Raw genomic sequence first — 22,110 nt, 5'->3', positions numbered from 1 at the left:
AAAAACAATTAAACAAATCTAGTCTAAGCTTTACATTTGAAGGAACAACAGTTCAACTTCCGGTCTCCTTTTAGCTACCTCTAGCTCGCTTGACTCAGCCGACATCAACAATATGGTGGAGGGGGTTAAATGCTACAAATTCTCACACATAGGGAAAAAAATGAAGCTTTTCTCTTACCTCGACAGCCAGAGCCGAAGCCGCTAAAACCAGCAGCAGTAAAGCTACTCGGTCCCCCATGCCTTTTCGCTAAAACAACGCTCCTACAGGCTAGCGTTATACCGCACCGTTTTCTAAAGCTTTGCGTCAGGCGAGAAAACGAGTCTGCTCAGCGCCGGTGTCTCCCGTTGTCTGATGGTGAGCGATACCGAGGCTGTACAGCTGCTCAGCGCCGGATCACCTGACCACGGCAGAGTGGGATTAACACACACACACACATACACACTCACGCGCTATCTTCCCGGCGCGCACGTTGAGTTTACTCACACGCGCACATAGCCTACTTGCGCGCGCATGTTCCCTTTTTTATTTTAGAGCAAAAAACAAAACAAAAAAAGTCCAAGCATTACGTTTAACTGAGAAAAATAAATCTCCCAGTATTAGTCATGATTAGTATTATTCTGTTTATTTTAATGTTAGCCTTGTTTCTAGCTTACTTCACTATATTGAGTAACTAATGCTGCTATTATGAGTCACTGGATTATATTGTGAATATTTGTATTCCTGTTATGAGTTTTTGTTATTAGGAAAACATATTAAACAGAAAAACCCCAATAAAACAAGTTGTATTATTAATCATAGTGTAAAGGAATACTGGAGTTAACACTTTAAACACATTTTATTTACAACAGTTATTGGAAACAGTAACAAAGCACTTTATTTACCTCACTATATTTATTACATGGTTTAAATCCTTTCCATCATTCACAGTCAGCCTGGCAAAGCGACCTCATTGTGCTATGGCTGAAGTCACTCTAGATTAAAATCTTTAAATCAGCCTTCAGCTGTAATTCCACCATGAATCCGTTACTGTGTCAGTTCAACAGTTTCATAAAACATAACAGAAAGACATGTTTCTGTTTCAGTGTGACCACAGTTCATAACATGTTTTTTCAAGTAAGACAATATAAAAGCATAAAAGCAAAAAAAAAAACAAAACAAACCAAAACAGTTCATTAATCCTTACAAGCCATCCAGGCCATTAAGACGGGCATTATTATGAATTATATTCAAGTCTTTATGTGACAGGTCCAGACCTGCATTTAAAAACAGCCTTAATTATCAATGTACACTTCAGACGCTGACATAACTCAAGATTTAAAGCAAACAAGAAAAACCCATGAGGGCTTGATAACTTTCTGTAAGTCTACACTGTGTCCAGGAAAGACTCTTTGCCTCAAGTGATATGAGCTTTCTCCCCTCTGTGCTGACAAAATGATCATTTGAATGCTTTTAATGTGCACAGGTGTGGGGGACGGATAAGGGATATCGGTTATTAGTGGGCAAAAAAGTACCAGCTGCAGGCCAGCAGGGCTGCTAACTGTTAAGTCTATCATCAGATGAGTTGAGGCTCTTTGGCCAGCTTGACCCACATTTGTCAAATGATTACTTCCCCGCCATGTCCTCAACTACAGAGCAGCAGAAATACAGGAAAGCTGAACCGAGTGCTCTGGCCTGCCAGTTAGGTTTGTGTTTCAGTGTGGAAATTTTTGGTGGTCACACCCAAATTGCAACACCAGCTCGCTGCTTCGGAGTTTGGATTTGCACAGCCGTCTCTGTGTTTGCGAATCTGGGCCGTGGCAGCATGTTTAGTGCAGCGGGGATTCACTTTCGGGTGTATCCAGGGTAAGGAGGCGGCGGGGAGTAGTTAGCTGACCTAGGCTGTGTTGGGGTGTAGGGCGGGGGATGAAGGGATGGAGGGTACATCTCACAGTCGTAGGTGTATGGAGGCGGTGGACCTGTGTGTGAGAACAAAATTGACAGTAAGCAGGCTGGTCAAAAAACAACTGTTATTCTGTAATAATTGCAGGCTTCACATTTCTTCCATATTCAATATGAATGAGGCCCACTGAAGCTCAGGATGCCTGCCCCAATTTTACTGCAGGTTTCACACGACAGTTGCACCCTCTAGTGGCTACATAGAGAAACCACATACTTTGGTGCCCATGCTGAATGAAGGAAGAAATGGAAATACTGTAAAAAGGCACTTTAGTTGACCCCGTCTATCAATTTCACTGAGGGAACTTGCATTATTCACAAGAACAACAAAGCTGCAGATATAACAGAAAAGGGGTTAAGAGGTTAGAGCTTGCAAACAGTCACATAGTGGTGAGTAAGGACTTTATTTTAAAATGACTAGTGCTGATAGGGAAAATAAATAAAAAAATGAATATCAATCGAAAGTGACTCACTTATGGGATTGGAGTAAGCAAGTAATAGCAGCAAATACTCCTCACACCCAATGGAGAAACAAGCGTACGTTCATTATACAGTACATGCACTGACATTGCACTGTGCTGTATTCATGAAACATGATCAGAGCTGCAGGGCAGCGCGGCGAGCTCTCGGCCAGTGTACCATCAAGGTGATACGCAGAGAAGAATGAAACATGATAAATAAATAATGAGCCCCAGAAGGAAAAAAACAAAACAAAAACAAAACAAAGTAGCATTCCTTAGGCTGGAGAGTATCATAGAACACAGACTATGATCCGCAGACAATGTACCTTGTGAGAACAAGGTGGAAACATTGTTGCCATTTTCTCCCTCTTAAGCAGGAACAGAGTATCAGATGTGGAGCGCTGAGAGCAGGGAGAAAAAACAAGCATAGAATCTAGCAGATAATGAAAGCTATTTAAAGAAAAGTACTTATTTGTCTATAATGATTAAATAGTGGCCATGGTAAATCTGTTTGTGGTCCCGGTGGAGCTTGTAACATAATATGCCCCTTCATTTTTCTTTTTCAATTTTATTTTCAGGTGTCGCCTGAGGCCAGTAGATAAGGTTTCACCATACCGAAATCAGTGTAGCAGCCTCATTTGTGCGTAAGTCATCATGTAGACCCAAATGAATTACTTAGACTGCTTCCTGATAAACTATAGTATAAATAAACTTCTAATACTAATAATATATTCATATATGAAAGATTTGTTACAAACAATTGAGCAGCATTAACTAATAAATATCCTTAAAATGTTTGATTAACTTGGTTGTACCGCTTTTATTATTGTTCAGTATTGCCCTTTAATAGTTATAACACTAAAAGTGCACATGTGCTTCTGTATATAGTATTGTTCCGGTGCCCAATCTAGAACCGGCAGATGCAGCCCACAAGATGCGTCCTAATGTTGTTCTTATGGGAAATATCCCAATTCTGGGTGCAAATGCTGCGTGCTAATCACGCTGAAAAGCAGACCAGCTCTGATATGGAGCAAACTCAGAACGGGACTAGGGATACCATTTTGGTGTAAAAAAGGCAATAGTTTGCCCAGAAGAAATGCTCCAACTCCAATATGCTTTCAGCACTGCCTACAGCACATGTAGTATAATAGGATCACAACTAACTAGCTTGAAACCCCAAACCCATCATTAACATTAATTAATGATTTTAGTTTAAAAAAAAATAGTTACAGCTATCAGTGTTCAACAATAGTAGAGCCTGATCGATATAGGATTTTTAAGACCGATACCAATATTTAATGATTTAATGCTGACGTGTGTAAAATCTCACCACTAGATGTCAGTAGACTGTAGTCAACTAAGCTCTGTTTTCTTACCGCTACCAATACAGGCAGATAATACTAGTTATGGTGGCCGCTATACTACAAACACATTAACTTTAGATCCCCATAATGGCCACAGACAGCCAGCATGTTTCTAATACTGTTTGTACAAACTATATAATAACATATTTAAATAATACCAACACTTAGCAATGACTTCAAAACAGATTCGATCAATTAAATATTTTGCAGTACTTTACGTTTTTACCCCAGAGTCACCTCGAAAAGTCTGAACACTGTTCATCTGTATTGGGTGTACTAAGACAACAAAACCGCAGTGGCACAACACCGGCTCGTGGTCAGCTGTCCAGAGAAGGGAGGGGTCACATGTCTAATCTGCTGACAGTAAGTAATTGTGACAATATCTGTAATACATAAGCATGTTTATGCACATGATTTCAGTTCTGGAGATGCGGCTTTAGGCGAGAAGGAAGAAGATGACATTTTAATAACATGTCCCTTTCCTTTACGTTTTCACTTCTTGAAGAGGACTACTTCTCCGTTGATAAAACAATATTATGATCCTTCATATCAAGTCTGAAGGTGCAGACACAAATTGACATTTACCTAAGCAAATGCCTGTTTGTTTTCCCGGTATACACAAACATTGCCCTCTGGTGGAGAGCACGCCTGAGAGCAACACTTGTGACATAGTTGAAAGGTGTTTCTCCTCTCTGCTTTACTTTCTACCATTTGATGAAAATGATGATAGATGACAATATTGACCTATTGATAAATCTTTCTGTCTTAAAGAGTAAATATCTAATTCTCTTGCCCCTTGTATGCAGTTAAAATCCAATTAACTTCATGTATTTTAAAATATATATAACATAGACATGGTATAGGACACATCAAGTTGTGTGGTTGTGTATATTGTCCCACCTGGATAGCCCTGGGTCACAGTGCTGATGTTATAGGAGGTGCTGAACACGCCAACCCGTGCACCACGCCCGTTCTTCATGCACATGCACACGCACAGGAATAAGGCTGCCACGGCCCCCATCAAAAACACCACACCAAAAACAATACCAGAGATGGCAGTGCCCCTGGAAAAAACACACACACACACACACACACACACACACACACACACACACGTGAGAAAGGAGGCAGCTGTCTCCAACAGACAATGCCTCCCAATATTTCTAAGGTGCTGCCATGGAGATAAACTGCAGCATCTGATGTAACTCAGCTGTGTGTGATATGCTTGTGCCTGTGACCATGTGACTGCAGAAGATCTTGTGAACTGGCACTGGAAAATAGAAAAAGGACTCATCGCTGACAGGTTTGTTACATCTTCGTGGTCAGCATGAGTCAACATGTCAGCCAAGGCTGCTTTGCAAATTCTGAATATAATCAAGCCTTAAAAGGTTATCAGATAGAATTGGTACAAATATACACATAAGATGGAGGAAAAAAAAAAAGAAAAAAAAAATGAAGGATACAGTTACTTTTTTACAATTACCATGAATTCAATTTCAATTCAGTTTTATTTATATAGCACCAAATAAGAACAACAGTTGCCTCAAGGCGCTTTATCTTGGAAGATAAAAAAACAAAACAAAAAAAAACTAGAAAAACCACAAAAATCAGATGACCCCCTATGTGCAAGCACTTGGTGACAGCAGGAAAGAAAAAACTCAATTTTAACAGGAACCTGCAACAAGCTAGGCTCAGGGATGGACAGCCATCTGTCGTGATGAGTTGGAGGTGAGGGGAGAAAGACCGGACAAAAGGCATGCTAAGACTTTAAAGGTCTGAAAGATATGTTAAAGGAGACCTACATCCATCCTCCATTGTCTTAAGGGTTGTCGGGGGGCTGGAGCCTAATGAGAGCTTGGATGCAGCCTGAGCAGGCCACCAGTCTATTGCAGAGCTAAAGGGGACATGTTAAACCCTCACTTTAAGCCAATGTACTTCTGATCGGCTGCCCCTCATTAACAAAAGATCTGAACTGGGCTGACCATATTAGGGATATCTGCTCTCACTGACATCACATGGAGCCAAATATTTTTTTAAAACTGCCAATTATTATTATTTTTTGTCTGAAGCCCGCCCTTCACTTGCGGGGACTATTTGCACATGCAGTGACATGATTTAAAACTGGCCATAAAAATATAGGAAAAGCCCTCAGGTCCCCTTGTATGCGCTAAAGCAGCTGTGCTGTTCAGATCAACTGAATGTCTTCTGAATAGCTCTGACCTGAATGAATTCTCTCTCCTTTAAATAACCTCCACACTCCACAGATTCCAGTCAGAGATTCAAATACTGAGGGCTTTCTTAGCCAGCATTTACTGACTCTGAGCAGATTAAATCATTGACCTCCTTTTTACGCTTTTAGCACCAAACTACCTAAGCACGTCAAGCTCTTCCTTCCACTCTTGCTGTCACTTGGTGTTCGCTCGCTCTGTGGTAGAGTATCACTTCCTGTTCCTGCTCAAACACAGTGGTGTTTCTGAGTAGCTTATTTGCTTAGCGATTTAATTAACAACTTTTAAATACATTCTTCTTTCATAGTATAATCTTCACGTGCTTCCTCCGAAGCACACTTTCTGTGTACTCACTACCTAATTTATAGCCAAAGTATTCACTCACTGTCTCTGTACTGTCTCGCTAGCCTAGCTTAGCTCGTAGCCGACTCATTAGCACCATGGCTACTTCACCTGTCCCTCCTGCACTTTCTTGCTCATTGTGTCAGATGTTTAGTTACTCCTCGGCCTCCTTTAGCAGTAATGATATCTGTAACAAATGTAGCATATTTGCAGCTCTGGAGGCCAGGATTACTGAATTGGAGACTCGGCTTCGCACCCTTCATTCACCCGCAGCTAGCCAGGCCCCTGTAGCTGGTGCAGCCGAAAATAGCGTAGGCCCCGCTAGCTGTTCCCCGGCAGGTCCCAAGCAGCTGGGGAATCAGGGCGGCTGGGTCACGGTGAGGAGGAAGCATAGTCCTAAACAGAAGCCCCAGGTACACCACCAACCCGTTCATGTGTCTAACCGTTTTTCCCCACTCGGCGACACACCCGCCGGGGGTCAAACTCTGGTAATTGGCGATTCTGTTCTCAGACATGTGAAGCTAGAGACACCGGCAACCATAGTCAATTGTCTTCCAGGGGCCAGAGCAGGCGACATTGAAGGAAATTTAAAACTGCTGGCTAAGGGTAAACGTAAATTTAGTAAAATCATAATTCACGTCGGCAGTAATGACACCCGGTTACGCCAATCGGAGGTCACTAAAATCAATATTGAATCGGTGTGCAACTTTGCCAAAACAATGTCGGACTCTGTAGTTTTCTCTGGTCCCCTCCCCAATCAGACCAGGAGTGACATGTTTAGCCGCATGTTCTCCTTAAATTGCTGGCTGTCTGAGTGGTGTCCCAGAAACGATGTGGGCTTCATAGATAATTGGCAAACCTTCTGGAGGAAACCTGGTCTTGTTAGGAGAGACGGCATCCATCCCACTTTGGATGGAGCAGCTCTCATTTCTAGAAATATGGACAAATTTATTAAACCCCCCAAAATATGACTATCCAGAGTTGGGACCAGGAAGCAGAGTTGCAGTCTTACACGCTTCTCTGCAGCTTCTCTCCTCCTGCTACCCCCCCCCCCCCCCCCCCCCCCCAAAAACCCATCTCCATAGAGACTGTGTCAGCTTCCAAAAAGACAAAAAACAAACTAAAAACCAGCAACAAACAACTTAAACATAAACAATCACAAAGAAAGAACAATACAGTATCCACATCTGAACCAAAGAGTAAAACAGTGAAATGTGGATTATTAAATATTAGGTCTCTCTCCTCCAAGTCTCTGTTAGTACATGACTTAATAATTGATCAACAAATTGATTTACTCTGCCTTACAGAAACCTGGTTGCAGCAGGATGATTATGTTAGTTTAAATGAATCAACACCCCCGAGCCATTCTAACTACCAGAAATCTCGAAGCACAGGCCGAGGGGGCGGTGTGGCAGCAATTTTTCACACCAGCCTATTAATTAATGAAAGACCAAGACAGACTTTTAATTCATTTGAAAGCCTGATGCTTAACATTGTCCACCCCAGCTGTGAAACTCAGAAACCAGTCTTACTTGTTATCATCTATCGTCCACCTGGGCCTTACACAGAGTTTCTGTCTGATTTCTCAGACTTTATATCTAATTTAGTTCTGAGCTCAGATAAAATAATTATTGTGGGTGATTTTAACATCCATGTAGATGCTAAAAATGACAGCCTCAACATGGCATTTAATCTGTTATTAGACTCAATTGGTTTCTCTCAAAATGTAAAAGAACCCACCCACCACTTTAATCACACTCTAGATCTTGTTTTAACATATGGCATCGAACCTGAACATTTAACAGTGTTTCCTGAAAACCCTCTCCTGTCTGATCATTTCCTGATAACATTTACTTTTACAATAATTGATTACACAGCGGTGAAGAGTAGACTTTATCAAAGTAGATGTCTTTCTGAAAGCACTGTAACTAAGTTTAAGAATATAATCCACCCACTGTTATCATCTCCAATGCCCTGTACCAACACAGAGCAAAGCAGCTATCTGAACGCTACCCCAACAGAGGTCGATTATCTTGTTAATAATTTCACCTCCTCACTACGTACGACTCTGGATACTGTAGCTCCTGTGAAAACTAAGGCCTCAAATCAGAAGTACCTGACTCCGTGGTATAATTCTGAAACACGTACCCTAAAGCAGATGACTCGTAATCTGGAGAGGAAATGGCGTGTCACAAATCTAGAGGATCATCATTTAGCCTGGAGAAATAGTTTGCTGCTTTATAAGAAAGCCCTCCGCAAAGCCAGAACATCTTACTATTCATCACTGATTGAAGAAAATAAGAACAACCCTAGGTTTCTCTTCAGCACTGTAGCCAGGCTGACAAAAAGTCAGAGCTCTTTTGAGCCAACCATCCCTTTAACGTTAACTAGTAATGACTTCATGAACTTCTTCACAAATAAAATTTTTATCATTAGAGAAAAAATTACCAATAATCATCCCACAGATGTAATATTATCTACAGCTACTCTTAGTACCATTGATATTAAGTTAGACTCTTTTTCTCCAATTGATCTTTCTGAGTTAACTTCAATAATTACTTCCTCCAAACCATCAACGTGTCTTTTAGACCCCATTCCTACAAAACTGCTCAAAGAAGTCCTGCCATTAATTAATTCTTCGATCTTAAATATGATCAACCTATCTCTAATAATCGGCTATGTACCACAGGCCTTCAAGCTGGCTGTAGTTAAACCTTTACTCAAAAAGCCATCTCTAGACCCAGCAGTCTTAGCTAATTATAGGCCAATCTCCAACCTTCCTTTCATATCAAAAATCCTTGAAAGAGTAGTTGTCAAACAGCTAACAGATCATCTGCAGAGGAATGGTTTATTTGAAGAGTTTCAGTCAGGTTTCAGAGCTCAGCACAGCACAGAAACAGCTTTAGTGAAGGTTACAAATGATCTTCTTATGGCCTCTGACAGTGGACTCATCTCTGTGCTTGTCCTGCTAGACCTCAGTGCAGCGTTCGATACTGTTGATCATAATATCCTATTAGAGCGATTAGAACATGCTGTAGGTATTACAAGTACTGCGCTGCAGTGGTTTGTATCATATCTATCTAATAGACTCCAATTCGTGCATGTAAATGGAGAGTCCTCTTCACACACTGAGGTTAATTATGGAGTTCCACAGGGTTCAGTGCTAGGACCAATTCTGTTTACATTATACATGCTTCCCTTAGGCAGTATCATTAGAAGACATAGCATACATTTTCACTGCTATGCAGATGACACCCAGCTCTATCTGTCCATGAAGCCAGATAACACACACCAATTAGTTAAACTGCAGGAATGTCTTAAAGACATAAAGACCTGGATGGCCGCTAACTTTCTGCTTCTTAATTCAGATAAAACTGAGGTTATTGTACTCGGCCCTGAAAATCTTAGAAATATGGTATCTAATCAGATTCTTACTCTGGATGGCATTACCTTGGCCTCCAGTAACGCGGTGAGGAACCTTGGAGTCATTTTTGACCAGGACATGTCCTTCAACGCACATATTAAACAAATATGTAAGACTGCTTTCTTCCATTTGCGCAACATCTCTAAAATTAGAAATATCCTGTCTCAGAGTGACGCTGAAAAACTAGTTCATGCATTTATTACTTCCAGGCTGGACTACTGTAATTCATTATTATCAGGATGTCCAAAAAACTCACTGAAAAGCCTTCAGCTAATCCAAAATGCTGCAGCAAGAGTCCTGACAGGGACTAGAAAGAGAGAGCATATTTCTCCTGTTTTGGCTTCCCTTCATTGGCTTCCTGTTAAATCCAGAATTGAATTCAAAATCCTGCTCCTCACATACAAGGTCTTAAATAATCAGGCCCCATCTTATCTTAATGACCTTGTAGTACCATATCACCCTATTAGAGCGCTCCGCTCTCGCTCTGCAGGCCTACTTGTTGTTCCTAGAGTATTTAAAAGTAGAATGGGAGGGAGAGCCTTCAGTTTTCAGGCCCCTCTTCTGTGGAACCAGCTTCCAGTTTGGATTCGGGAGACAGACACTATCTCTACTTTTAAGATTAGGCTTAAAACTTTCCTTTTTTCTAAAGCATATAGTTAGGGCTGGACCAGGTGACCCTGAATCCTCCCTTTGTTATGCTGCAATAGATGTAGGCTGCCGGGGGATTCCCATGATGCATTGAGTTTTTCCTTTCCAGTCACCTTTCTCACTCACTATGTATTAATAGACCTCTCTGCATTGAATCATATCTGTTATTAACCTCTGTCTCTCTTCCACAGCATGTCTTTATCCTGTCTTCCTTCTCTCACCCCAACCGGTCGCAGCAGATGGCCGCCCCTCCCTGAGCCTGGTTCTGCCGGAGGTTTCTTCCTGTTAAAAGGGAGTTTTTCCTTCCCACTGTCGCCAAAGTGCTTGCTCATAGGGGGTCATATGATTGTTGGGTTTTTCTCTGTATCTATGAAGCGCCTTGAGGCGACTTTTGTTGTGATTTGGCGCTATATAAATAAAATTGAATTGAATTGAACTCTTAGTTTTATGGTGACAGCAAAAGAAAAGAAAAACTAAAACAACAAAACAGTAAACACAGACATCGGATAATGCGTTCTCTTATTTCCAGTAGGATCCGACACAATACATGTAATGTGACCGTGAACTGATGGGATATAATTGCGGCTTCCCGGCAACCAAGGCTGTTAAAGGCTGGACAGCTACACCGGGACCTCGGGTCAGTCCTTCATTTATGATGAATGTGTCTGACAAACAGATTTGCCAGCGGCTACACCTGCATTTTGTTATCAGCTATATTTAGACACAAAAAGGGAAAGGATGATGGCAGTCTTAACACCACTGCTAGATATTTTTGCCTTTACAGAAATCAGGACCTTAAAACTTGAGGAAACTCCAACAAAAACACTGTCTTTGATATCTCTGGATTGCTTCCTGTGTATGTGGGGTGACGTGATACTGTAAATTGTGGTATCGATCCGATATCAAGTAAATACAAAGTATCGATCCTGCTGGGCTAGTATCGATCCAGTACCAATACAATTAGTATCGATATTTGGATTAATCCCCCACCTCTACTTACGAGAGGACGTCTCCCACATAGGCGTAGTAGGAACAGCAGAAAGGCGGCGACCCATCGCAGCAGTACTCTACGCAGCCCTCACACTGGGCCTCGCTGCCACCTGTAACACACACAAAAGCAACCACACACTGGTTACAGACTGCTAATGCAGGATGTCATAGGTTTGTGGAGCCAAAGAAGTGCGAGTGGACAAAAAGGTGAAGCCTGAGAGATAGTTCCTTCGATGAAATAGTGGAAATAAAAAGTCACAGAGCATTGTCAAGGTGTTAAGCTGCCAGTGTACACTTCAAAAACTTCTTCATTCAGATCTTGCCAACACTTTTTGATCCTTTCCCATCACGAAAAAGAAAAAAAAACAAAAAACTTCAACACTATAATGAAACCTCTTATGAACTAACCCCTAAGTACACAACCTCCAACTGGCAGCTTCTATTTATATTTCAAGACTGATTTAAAGGCACTGCCTGCGTTAAATGCACCTGCGGAGCATTCAGGGGAAAAAGAAAAAGAAACACACACATTAAGGTTTTGTTTCAGTGCACTCAGCCAGCCCTGCTTGCCTCCATCACCATGTTTCTTAATAACAGCCAGCGGGGACAAAAAACATTTTAATTCAGTCTTCAATTACAAAGAAAAATGTCACAATGGCCTATGAAAGAAGAACCTCCTGATGGCATAAAACAGCAAGGCCACGTGCCGTTCAGGGTTTCACCGTTGAAAACTACATGTGCACGGTTTATTTTCCCACACGCAGGCTGGACCGAGGTGGCAAAACAGCCCACGTGTCCCACCGGCTGAATCAAACACTGTAGGCTGATGTAGGATGACAGACAAATCTGTGACACAGCAAAAAAACATAACACTTTTCATGTGATGACGTACCAGTAATATTAAATTTAGATCGTGTTAGGATACCAGAACCTTCCTTGTCTTAAGGTTAAGGTTTTTAAAGCTTATTCCATGGGCTTGAATATAACCCAGCCACTGGTTAATAAACTATATGTAAAATAAAGAAATGACCTATTTTGTAAGTGTTTTTATGACGCTGCGTTACTGTACCTACATTAAAATCAATTCAGTGGTTTCTGCAGCTTCTACCTGATGACAAGAATCTTTTGATTAGCTTAAAATGACTTGATATCCTTCATGACATCTATGTTTGACATATTATAAGACAACAAGTCATTTACAACGGTTTAAATACAGGCAATCCCTTTTGGTACTTCACCAGTCCCAAGCCTGGATAAATGGGAAGAGCTGCGTCATGGAGAGTATCTGGCATTAAATCTTGGTGAGGCATTTGGACACGGTGGACACCATCGACTCTTCTCCACTGACTCTGGGTGTAGTCTGGTGCCTAATCTGGAACCGGCACCACCACAAAGTTGTTGTTCCAAAACTGTGTGAGGCAATATTTTTGTATTAATCACCTATATTGTGCAGCATTAAAAAAAGAAAGAAAGATGAAACCGCTGTTGTGGTTTTCTGTTTGAGAGCTCACAGCTGATTTCACAGATCCATATTCAGTCCACTCTCGGTTTCTTCCCACCAAAATTACACAAACTTCTTCCAATGCTGCGTTCCATTGTGTAGCCTGTGTACAGGTATGCAACACCCAGGCAATGCGGCACTAGGCAACCACTAAGGGACACAAGGCTCAGTTCTCAGAAGTGATCAAATGAGGGATGGTTTTTAAAAGGAACTGAAGCAGAACTGGCTCTGCACTTGAACAAGAGATTTGAGAATAAGCACCAAACAATGCAGTTTATCAGTAATAATAGCACGCCCCTAGCTTAGCAGCTCTTTCTGTCGAGGCTGCCATGACTTCGACCGGATAGAAGTAGATCTTTTACACACTTAAGCCACTTGCAAACCTTTTTTCCCCACCTCAGCTGTTTTTCCACTGTATTCAGGCTCCGGGAGATAAAACCGAGCCTTTACCAAAACTGATAAAAAAAAATCAAGAAGAAAACTGAAATCTCTGTGGACCATCAGGCTCTGACTCAGAGACTGCAAATTGCTAGAAAAATGCATTTAGTACAAATGAAGCATAAAGATTGGTCTTATTATAGGCAGCCTAGACTCCAGTGTTTTGGGGAGTTCACCGAAGATGTCTCAACCTCTAAAATTAGTTTTTTAGCTATTACCTTAAGTACCTATTTCCTACGAGCCCCTCAGCTTTGAGAAAAGCCACATTGCTGGAGTTCAGGCAAACTTTAAGAGTCCTCAAGAACTGTTTAGGCTCTCAGTCGTCACGCTCATGGCAGTCTTGTGATGTGATGATCAATAGTGGGTGTCCAAAGGGGACAACCTCCACTAGGGTTTAAATACGCAGGTCTCTCCACCTTTTTTGTTTTTAGAACTGAGGAAGCCTCTCAGATGGGAGGTCCAGTCACCCTTTTTTTTCCCTCCCCAAGCTCTTAAACTCATGACTGTGGCTCTCAAATTAGCACACGCTCGTGAGCCTCAGCAATCCACCAGCTGAATTAATTACCCTTTGAGTGGGAGACCATTAGAATAAGATACAGTACAAGTGTTTGTGTATGCGTGATGGATCAAATTAAGATGGTTTCAGTGCTTTTCTCCTTCTGCGCCGACGCAATTCATGATCCACAACGAGAATTTAACACCCATTTGAGTGAGTGACACTGGCAGGATCTCTTTTAGTGTGTGTGTTTGACTAATGTGCTTTATTAACCCCCCCCCCCCCTCCCAGGGCTCAGCTAAAAAGCATTGTGCACACAGCTGTGCCTCTCTGTATACTCGTCTCAACCTGCTGCCACGACACCAGCCCTTTTCGTCCCGAAGGCTCTCTGCGATATTTGCAGCTTTTTCGCGCAGAAGGTCGGGAGCCTTTCACAACCAAGAGCGCGCCGGGGACGTGATTCAGATGAAGGACAATGCAGAAAAAAAAAGGAAAAGAAAGGAAGAAAAAACAAGCATGTGTGTACACCCGGCTCTGCTTTCTCTCAGCAGTCACTCACACTCAGACTGTGTTTGCCCAAGGGGAATATACACACATATTTCCACACATGGGTTCAAACGGAGGCAAAGAAAGTAGATGAGAGAGGGGTGGCTTTACATTACTACAGATGGAGGTATGTCATAAAAACGTAATATGAAAATTGGGCAGGGTGGGGTGGCAGGGGCGTGTGCAGTGAAAGTGTGGATTTCCAAATCAGTTAAGCCTTTATTTATTTATTTATCTTAGTTTAATAGATGCTGTCTCTGCAGTGGTGACACATCCTTTTAATTACACACTACCTCCCTGAATCAAATACTTCCATGTCAAATCAATAGGAGGTCCCATTTTTGGGTTTTTTGCAGACCTCTGGTGTGCTCAATCTGGGTGGTCCCTCTTGAGGTCCTGGCTCCTGTCTCTCCACACGCTGGGAGACAATGGGACCATGTCCTTCACCCCCACCTCTTTTCTTTTTTGCTCCTTCTCTCAAATACATACACCAACCCCTCCAGCCAGTCCTCTCCCCTGCCCCCAACCACAGCAGCCTTGTAAGGCACACTTTAACTCAAGATGAGAAGTTTTAGCAGTTTTCAAGTCCTGACTGTTCTCGGATTTTGAAAATCTCTACAAAAAACAAACAAACAACCATCCCCCCAAATGTGCTTATATATTAAACACGTTTCCTTCCTTTCCAAACGTTTCATTGCGCTTGTCCAGTGGCTTATTTGTACGGCTGGAAGAGCCACTACAGCCACCTTAAAGGTGACTGGGAGATGAAAGTGTTTTAAACGATTAAAGCAGAAACTCACCGGTGAATAAACAGAGCAGCAGCGAGTTCCACTTCCATCTCACCGCCTGCGTCCTCCTCCTCCAGAGGGTTTCCATAATCTTCACTCACCGGGTGCCCACTTTCCTCCCTCTCTGCTCTTACTTTCTCAATCACAAAATATAACAAAAAGCGCTCATTTACACTGCCTGGTCTCCTCACCTATACGGCTCTCCCAGTAGCATTGCCTTATCCCTTCATTCCCCCCGAAACAGACAGCAGTTAGTTGGGTAGGCTACTTGTTTAAGCGCTCGGTTTGTTCCTCCACGTGTGAGCGTCTTTTCCTGTCCTGCTGGGTCTCGTTCTCACACCTCCGACTGATCGCCAAGGTTTTTTTTTTTGTTTTTTTTATTGTCCTGCCCTCCCTCCTGCCGTCCCCCCTTTTCTCAAATTACAGAGGGATACGGGCTATATATAAAAGCTTCTGGCCGAGACTTTCAAAATAAAATTAATGGATGGTTTTTATTTTTATTTGTTTATTTATTTAGATTTTTCTTAACCCGAAGTATATATATAAAAAATCAAGCTAAAACCATAAGCCCAAGTGGAAGACACCCTTTTATCTCACTTCTGCCAGACAACAGAAAGTGGTTGTTAATATTAAAATACGATTTTTATCATTTAAAAACGTTTCACGCGAAAGTATTAATTAGCTCGAGAGGTCTTAAGAAAAATACATTTCAAAAAGAAATATATCTTATTTTTTCCATATGCATTGAGTGTACTATCATATAAAAAATTAAAGATTTCAGAATAAAGGCATAAAGCCTTTGAGTTTTGTTGTTGTTTTTGAGTGAAACAACATTATTAGGCCTATTTTCTGTCTTCATGATACAAGCTTTTTTCTAGCTCTATAATTAGTTACCAGTTCAATACAAGGCCCGTATTCCAGATATCAATACCGATACCCATAGTTTTAACTTATAAAGGCAGCTTAAGCAGGGGAGAGCAGTGTGTCATGATTTATGAGATGATTATTTTCCATGATAATTAGTTACAACAATAAAACACAACTTTCAGCTTTTTTTGTATTTTGAAAGAGCTGGAATTAAAATGCGCTTGTCCCTGAAGCACTTTGGGTCCGCTCTGTTATTTAAATGTGCTATAGGCTATAAATAAAAGATGGATGTTGCAACAAAAAATAACTATTTTAACACAATTCAGTGCGCTTCATACTGAACTGAGAGGATAGAAACAAAGTATCGATCCTATCGCGATAGTATCGATCCAATACTAGTACCAGCATTGGTATCAATACTATCAATGTTTGGATCATTTCACATGCCTCTAATAATTACTTTCATTTTCAGTTAATTCTGACTCCTGTCTAAGGCTAGCATCACCAAACCAGGAATAGCCATGCATTTTATTGAAAATATTGCCATAATTAACAACATTTTCTGCAATTTTCACTTTGAAAGATGACCTGCTGAAGCTCAAACTGAGAAAGGTGACTTTGAACATGACAGGGTTGTTGGTATTTGCATGCTTTGTATGATATTCTAAAAAACTGCTGATCTGGTGGGATTTTCCCATGCAACCCTCTATAGGGTTTACAGAGAATGGCCTAAAGAGAGCAATGAGTTCACTGCACTCACTGACCCCCGCAGTCACCAAGTATCAACTCAATCGGGCACATTAGGGATTTGGAGACTGGAGATTTGATTCATGAACAATTAAGGCAGTTCTAAAGACAAAACATGGTCCAACCCTGTGCTAGTCATGTGCCACTAATAGAATGTAGACCTATACTGTCAACCTACGCACTTTAAGACTTGTTTTGACTCTATAGCACGTATCCATACAAATCATCACTACTGAATTTTAGTAGTTTATGGTTCAAATGTCTGGTAACTATAGCAACTCAGGTGTTCACGCTGTGGTAAGAGTTGAGTAGGAATGAGATGTAGTTAAAATATTGGTATACAATGAATTTTACAGCCACTGGTGCTTTTACTTTGAAGGCACTGTCTGGGTTCCTGTTTTATCTTCGTTGTGACCGTCAGCCTGGCGCGGAGAGAGAAAGGTGCACGTGTTTCGACGTGCTCGCGCACACGCTTGTCCTCCACTCATCTCAGGCCGCAGCTTCTCGTGCTGCCGTCACATCACGACCTCTATTGAGATAAAAGAGGATAATGACCCACGGCGGCACGATACACCGCTTCACACCTGCCTGACAACACTCAGGGGATTTTTTTTTTTACAGCAAGCCAAACAACACGAATCACACACGCTTAGACCAGTGTCAGGGACAGGGGAACACAAAAAGTTGCACAGCCCCTCAAACTCAGGGGTATGGGGCGCATTATAGGTACAGAGAGCCATTAATTTTAAAACTGTATATACTGGATATTCTGTGTATATCTCACTCTTATTGCCTGTTCTTATTACCCTTGTCTTCTATCTACCTCTATTGTATGTTAATTGCCCCCTGGGGATAAATAAAGTCTTTCTGATTCTGATTCTGATTAAATCTGGTCTGTGTTTCAAGGCCTCTGCCTTCTGAGTATTGTATGCAGGAAAAATTATGGCCATGACAGCAGAAAACATTATTTATTATTTATTTAAGGGATTATATATATCTGATCACATGGCAGAGTAAAGGCAGTATATATAGGGGAGGGACATTATTGCACCTTTAGCCAAAAGGGTAAGTCCACCACCCCCATGCACCCCCCACTGTGCTAGGAAATTTGGTCAGACACAACAGTTGTCCTTTTCTGCTGACTTCACCACAGAGAAAGAAGTGCAACATCAACTGCACGTCTCAGCTTTCTAATGAAATCCTGAACTCACCTTGATGTACTATGAATGGCCACTGGGGAGGCCTTTATCAGTAGAAAAAAAAAGAAGAAGTCCCAAATCAAGTTTTCAAGAGCTCCTCAGTGGGCCAGATTGGAGTGCTGGGCCAAATCTTGCATTTGACACCCCTGATCTAAAATGTGTACCAGTTTGAGGTGATGGTCTACCGTGCCGCCCTACACTTGAATACAATGGAGCTAAATGGCACTGGTCGTATGTGTTAAAAATACATATGGAAACCTCAGATCCAGTTTTCCTTTCCACCAAACTACGCACCATCCACATCACTCTGCAGCAGTGCAAAGAGACATGTGGCCAGATGCTAGCAGTGGCATGACAGGATGTGAACACTAATATACCCCCAACCTCAAGCATGCTTTTTTCTTTTGGTTAGTGGATGTAGAGAGCAGAAATAAAATAGTTTCATATTATATATTCAAGACACTCCAGACATTTTTATAGCTGATATATTAAGTCACAAAAAAAAGGCGTGGATGGAAACATATCACTACATGCCAAAGAAAAAATGTGCAAACTCCAGTCCTGATTTCAGAAGTAATCTGTAACAATTTGACTTAAACTGTAGAGTTTATTGCATGAATTTATCTAGAGGACTATGAACATTTTCATATCTGTGCTTGCACACATATTGCACTTACTGCACGGGCCTACTGAAGTCCTCTTTTGGCCGTAATGGGTTTAGATCCTCAAAATATGAATGCAGTTTCCTCTGCAGTTGGGAAAACTGGATCAAATTTGCCATAATTTAAACAAACTTTTACAAGCAACCAAGGGTGGCAAGAGGATGAAGGTAATTTAGTTCTCGGAAATGCCACCCACATCGAGCAGCGATGATTCATAATGCCTTCCAGATGTTTCTTTTAAGCTGTAATGATGTGACGGCAAGACATGTAAAAACAAGCAGGTAAAAAAAGAAGAAGAAGAAGAGGAAGAAAGTAGGCATCGCTTTCATTTTAGACATTCACACTGAAGGTGACAGCTCCCCCATAACTGTGTGATTTTCTATTAGCTGTAATTTGAGAGGGGAAAAAAAAAAGTCAAAACATCACTGTGACCAGTTGTTTGGGCTGGTGACACATTATGCTATTATCAAGATTACAGAGACAGACAATTTTCTTCTCAACCATCTATAATTAGGGGATAATCATTTCCTTTGTGCTGCACTGAAGCCGACAGGGCGGGAAATCATCTTCCTCGGGGCCAAACAGGAAGTGCCACATGTGCTCCAGCTTCTAGTTCAGGAGAGACGAGGTGGCAATCAAACTTTTCATTGAGGCAAAAAAGACGTCAGTGGCTTCCTAAAAGTTATTTCCTGTCATACCGGACCGTACAGTAAGGACAGTGTATTTTCCACTTCCTGCACTGTAGCTCGACATGACAATGACTGCTTTTAAGCCGGATCTGAAGTAGCGCCTCACTTTGATTAGACCAATTTTAGAGGAGGAAGGTAGGTGCTCGGCTTATTCAGAGTGACGTCAATGTACTCAGCACAACATTTGTTATATTACATCTAAGTATGAAATTGAACAGATATATATGGGAATAATAACAGAATAATGTCAGACCCATCCTTACCTTTGTCTGAGCGTGACAATGATTGTCATCCCCTATGTAGCTGGTGTATCAGAAAAACTCAGGAGAGTTTTCTCCAAGCATGACATCCCAGTGCATTTCAGACCCAGCAACACGCTCAGACAGAAACTGGTTCACCTGAAAGACAAAATGCCAAAACACAAACTTAACAATGTGGTGTATGCTGTACAGTGCAGCGAGGAATGCTCAGACCTCTACATTGGAGAGACCAAACAGCCACTTCACAAGCGCATGGCACAACACAGAAGAGCCACCTCCACAGGACAAGACTCAGCAGTCCATCTGCATCTTAAGGATAAAGGACACTCTTTCGAGGATGCCAATGTTCACATTTTGGACAGAGAGGACAGATGGTTTGAAAGAGGAGTGAAAGAAGCCATCTATGTCCACTGTGAGCGACCATCTTTGAACAGAGGCGGTGGTTTACGACACCAACTCTCTGCCATCTATAATCCAGTTTTGAGATCCCTTCCCAGACGCCTTAACGCCCACTCACATCCTGGGCCATCTGACCTCAGGAATTCGCATGATAAGGTGGGGCCAGGTTTCACAATGAACACACCCGAAACTCTGGCTGATTGGGACCCACACCCAGTTTCACACCTTGGCTCTATCTGGGACTCTCCACCATTTGACCTTAGAACTGAAGAAGCTTCTCGGATGAGAGGTGAAACGTCTTCAAGTAACTTAAAGAAGTCCAGACGCTTTTCTTTGCAAGCTCCTTTGACTTCAAGACAGATACCAATACCAATATTTCCTGATTTTTAAAATCCAATATATTAACCGGTATTTTTTCTTTCTGACACATGAAACATAAAACAATTTCCCTAATGTTTGTTAAGTCTAGATACATGCGAGTCCTTACTAAGATAATATGGAAATGCAGTTTTAAATATAATCAGGTTGTGGATTACTCACTTGGATCAACTGGCTGGGAAGTTGCCAACACAATAGATGATGGATGAATTATCCAACATCAATACTCACAACATGGTTGAAGGGTATTTCTGCTGCTTCTCCTTTGCTTCTTAAACTTTCTTTTCATAATAAATGGCAGTTCTGTTATATTGGCAAATAGCTAACATTGACTGATATAAGCTGGGCTCTACTAATAATGGATAACTCTGAGTCTTTAGCAACCCCCTGTACAACTGTCATTTAGATGTGATGGTTACAGTTAGAAGCCACTGATTGTTTAGGTCACTAAGGGTCAAATAGATATAAAACACAGCAAAAATACTCTTTGTGTTCCACTTCCTTCTTTGACTTTAATAACAAAATGTATAAATAACATTTTATTAAGTCAAATAATTATACAGGCTGTCCAAAATAAATAAAGTTTGGATATGGTTTAATTGGTTTAATTAATTTGAAATTAAGAGGTTGTCATGGCTGGAATGGCTGGTGTGTTTGAGGAGGGGACCCAAAAGCAGAACACACGGGAGACAAAACTAAAGAAGCGTTTCTTTAGGCTGATAACTACCACAAAACAAAAACACAGGCGAACAGAGATGAGAAATTAAACAATAACCTGAACTGGCAGGTTAATGGCAATGCCGGAGAATACACCCCACCCACTCCATGACATAGTGGCCAGTCCCAGGAGCACGTACGGCGATAGACTGAGATTACCCAAATACACCGCTGAATGACACAGGAAATCACTCCTGCCTGTGGATATCTCGCTGTACAACTTCTCCATCTAAAGCACAAGTGCACAATATTTAATAGTTACAATAGGTGCAATAGTTACACCCTCAATCCTAAAGCCCTATTTTTCACCTTTTTCGCCAAGGACTTATGGCGGTTTTGCTGCAGTTTAAAAAAAAAATGGAATCATTGGCAGGATTTGTGCTGTGTTTTGGTGGTGATACGAGCTTCATTTTCCCATCACTACTGTTACATATGTTGTGTTTTGGGGAGGTCCTTTCTCAAGGCGCAAAAGGAGGGAGGAGGATATTTCATATAAGCACGCAAATTGTTTTACTAACATTTGATGACGTAGGTATGGATGCATGTGTAATTTGGAAACTGAAGTATAGTGGAGTGTAATAGGTAGATAGATAATCAACCAATTATCCCCCCCAAAACGGGGAAAACTACCTGAGCAAATAAACTTTGATGACCAGTAAATTACTTCCTTGTGATATTACAGATTGAGTGGAAGACATTAGTAGATGGCAAAATATCCAGTGGGCAGATATATACACGTATTTGGTGGAGCAACCCAGTGTATACACCAGAGAGAAATTTCAGGCACACAAGTCACTCAGTGCATACAACCATGTTGTCTGTGGTCATGTACAGAACGCCAACATAGATTGAGTTTTGTGTCTTCAAGGTAGAAGTACGTCCAAGTCAAAGACAAGCTAGACAGCTACACTGTAAAAAAGAATTCCATAGAAAAACAAAAAAAATGTCCTGGTAATTTTCTGCCAGTACAATTTCAGTTTTTTATTATGGAAGTTGAAGGACTTTTCCGTAAATGATAAAACGGAAAATT

General features: G+C 41.4%; 2 protein-coding genes across 3 annotated transcripts in view; both read right to left on the bottom strand.

Moving 5' to 3' along the window:
* appa (amyloid beta (A4) precursor protein a) overlaps positions 1–456 on the bottom strand; it is a 35,322-nt gene extending 34,866 nt beyond the window's left edge. Inside the window, exon 1 of one of the 2 annotated variants that reach the window (XM_085447434.1) lies at positions 179–456. In XM_085447434.1, coding sequence (XP_085303560.1) covers positions 179–238 — 60 coding nt within the window. In that variant the 5' untranslated portion in view covers positions 239–456. The remainder of the gene's footprint in view (positions 1–178) is intronic. The other variant, XM_085447435.1, reaches the window with a different exon arrangement.
* A 368-nt stretch (positions 457–824) lies between these two features.
* Positions 825–15,501, bottom strand: cyyr1 (cysteine/tyrosine-rich 1). The gene is made up of 4 exons (XM_085449390.1): positions 15,175–15,501; positions 11,404–11,503; positions 4,662–4,825; positions 825–1,956 (listed from the first exon to the last, which is right to left on the bottom strand). Exons 1-4 carry the CDS (start codon positions 15,248–15,250, stop codon positions 1,823–1,825), a joined length of 474 nt encoding a protein of 157 aa, XP_085305516.1. The 5' UTR covers positions 15,251–15,501; the 3' UTR covers positions 825–1,822.
* Between the last annotated feature and the right edge of the window lie 6,609 nt (positions 15,502–22,110).

The sequence above is a fragment of the Copadichromis virginalis genome, linkage group LG23, assembly GCF_057382275.1.
Source record: "Copadichromis virginalis isolate Kocher_CV1m ecotype Utaka linkage group LG23, C_Virginalis_male_GT1.1, whole genome shotgun sequence".
Lineage (NCBI taxonomy): Eukaryota > Metazoa > Chordata > Actinopteri > Cichliformes > Cichlidae > Copadichromis > Copadichromis virginalis.
This window is presented reverse-complemented; position numbering and strand designations above follow the sequence as displayed.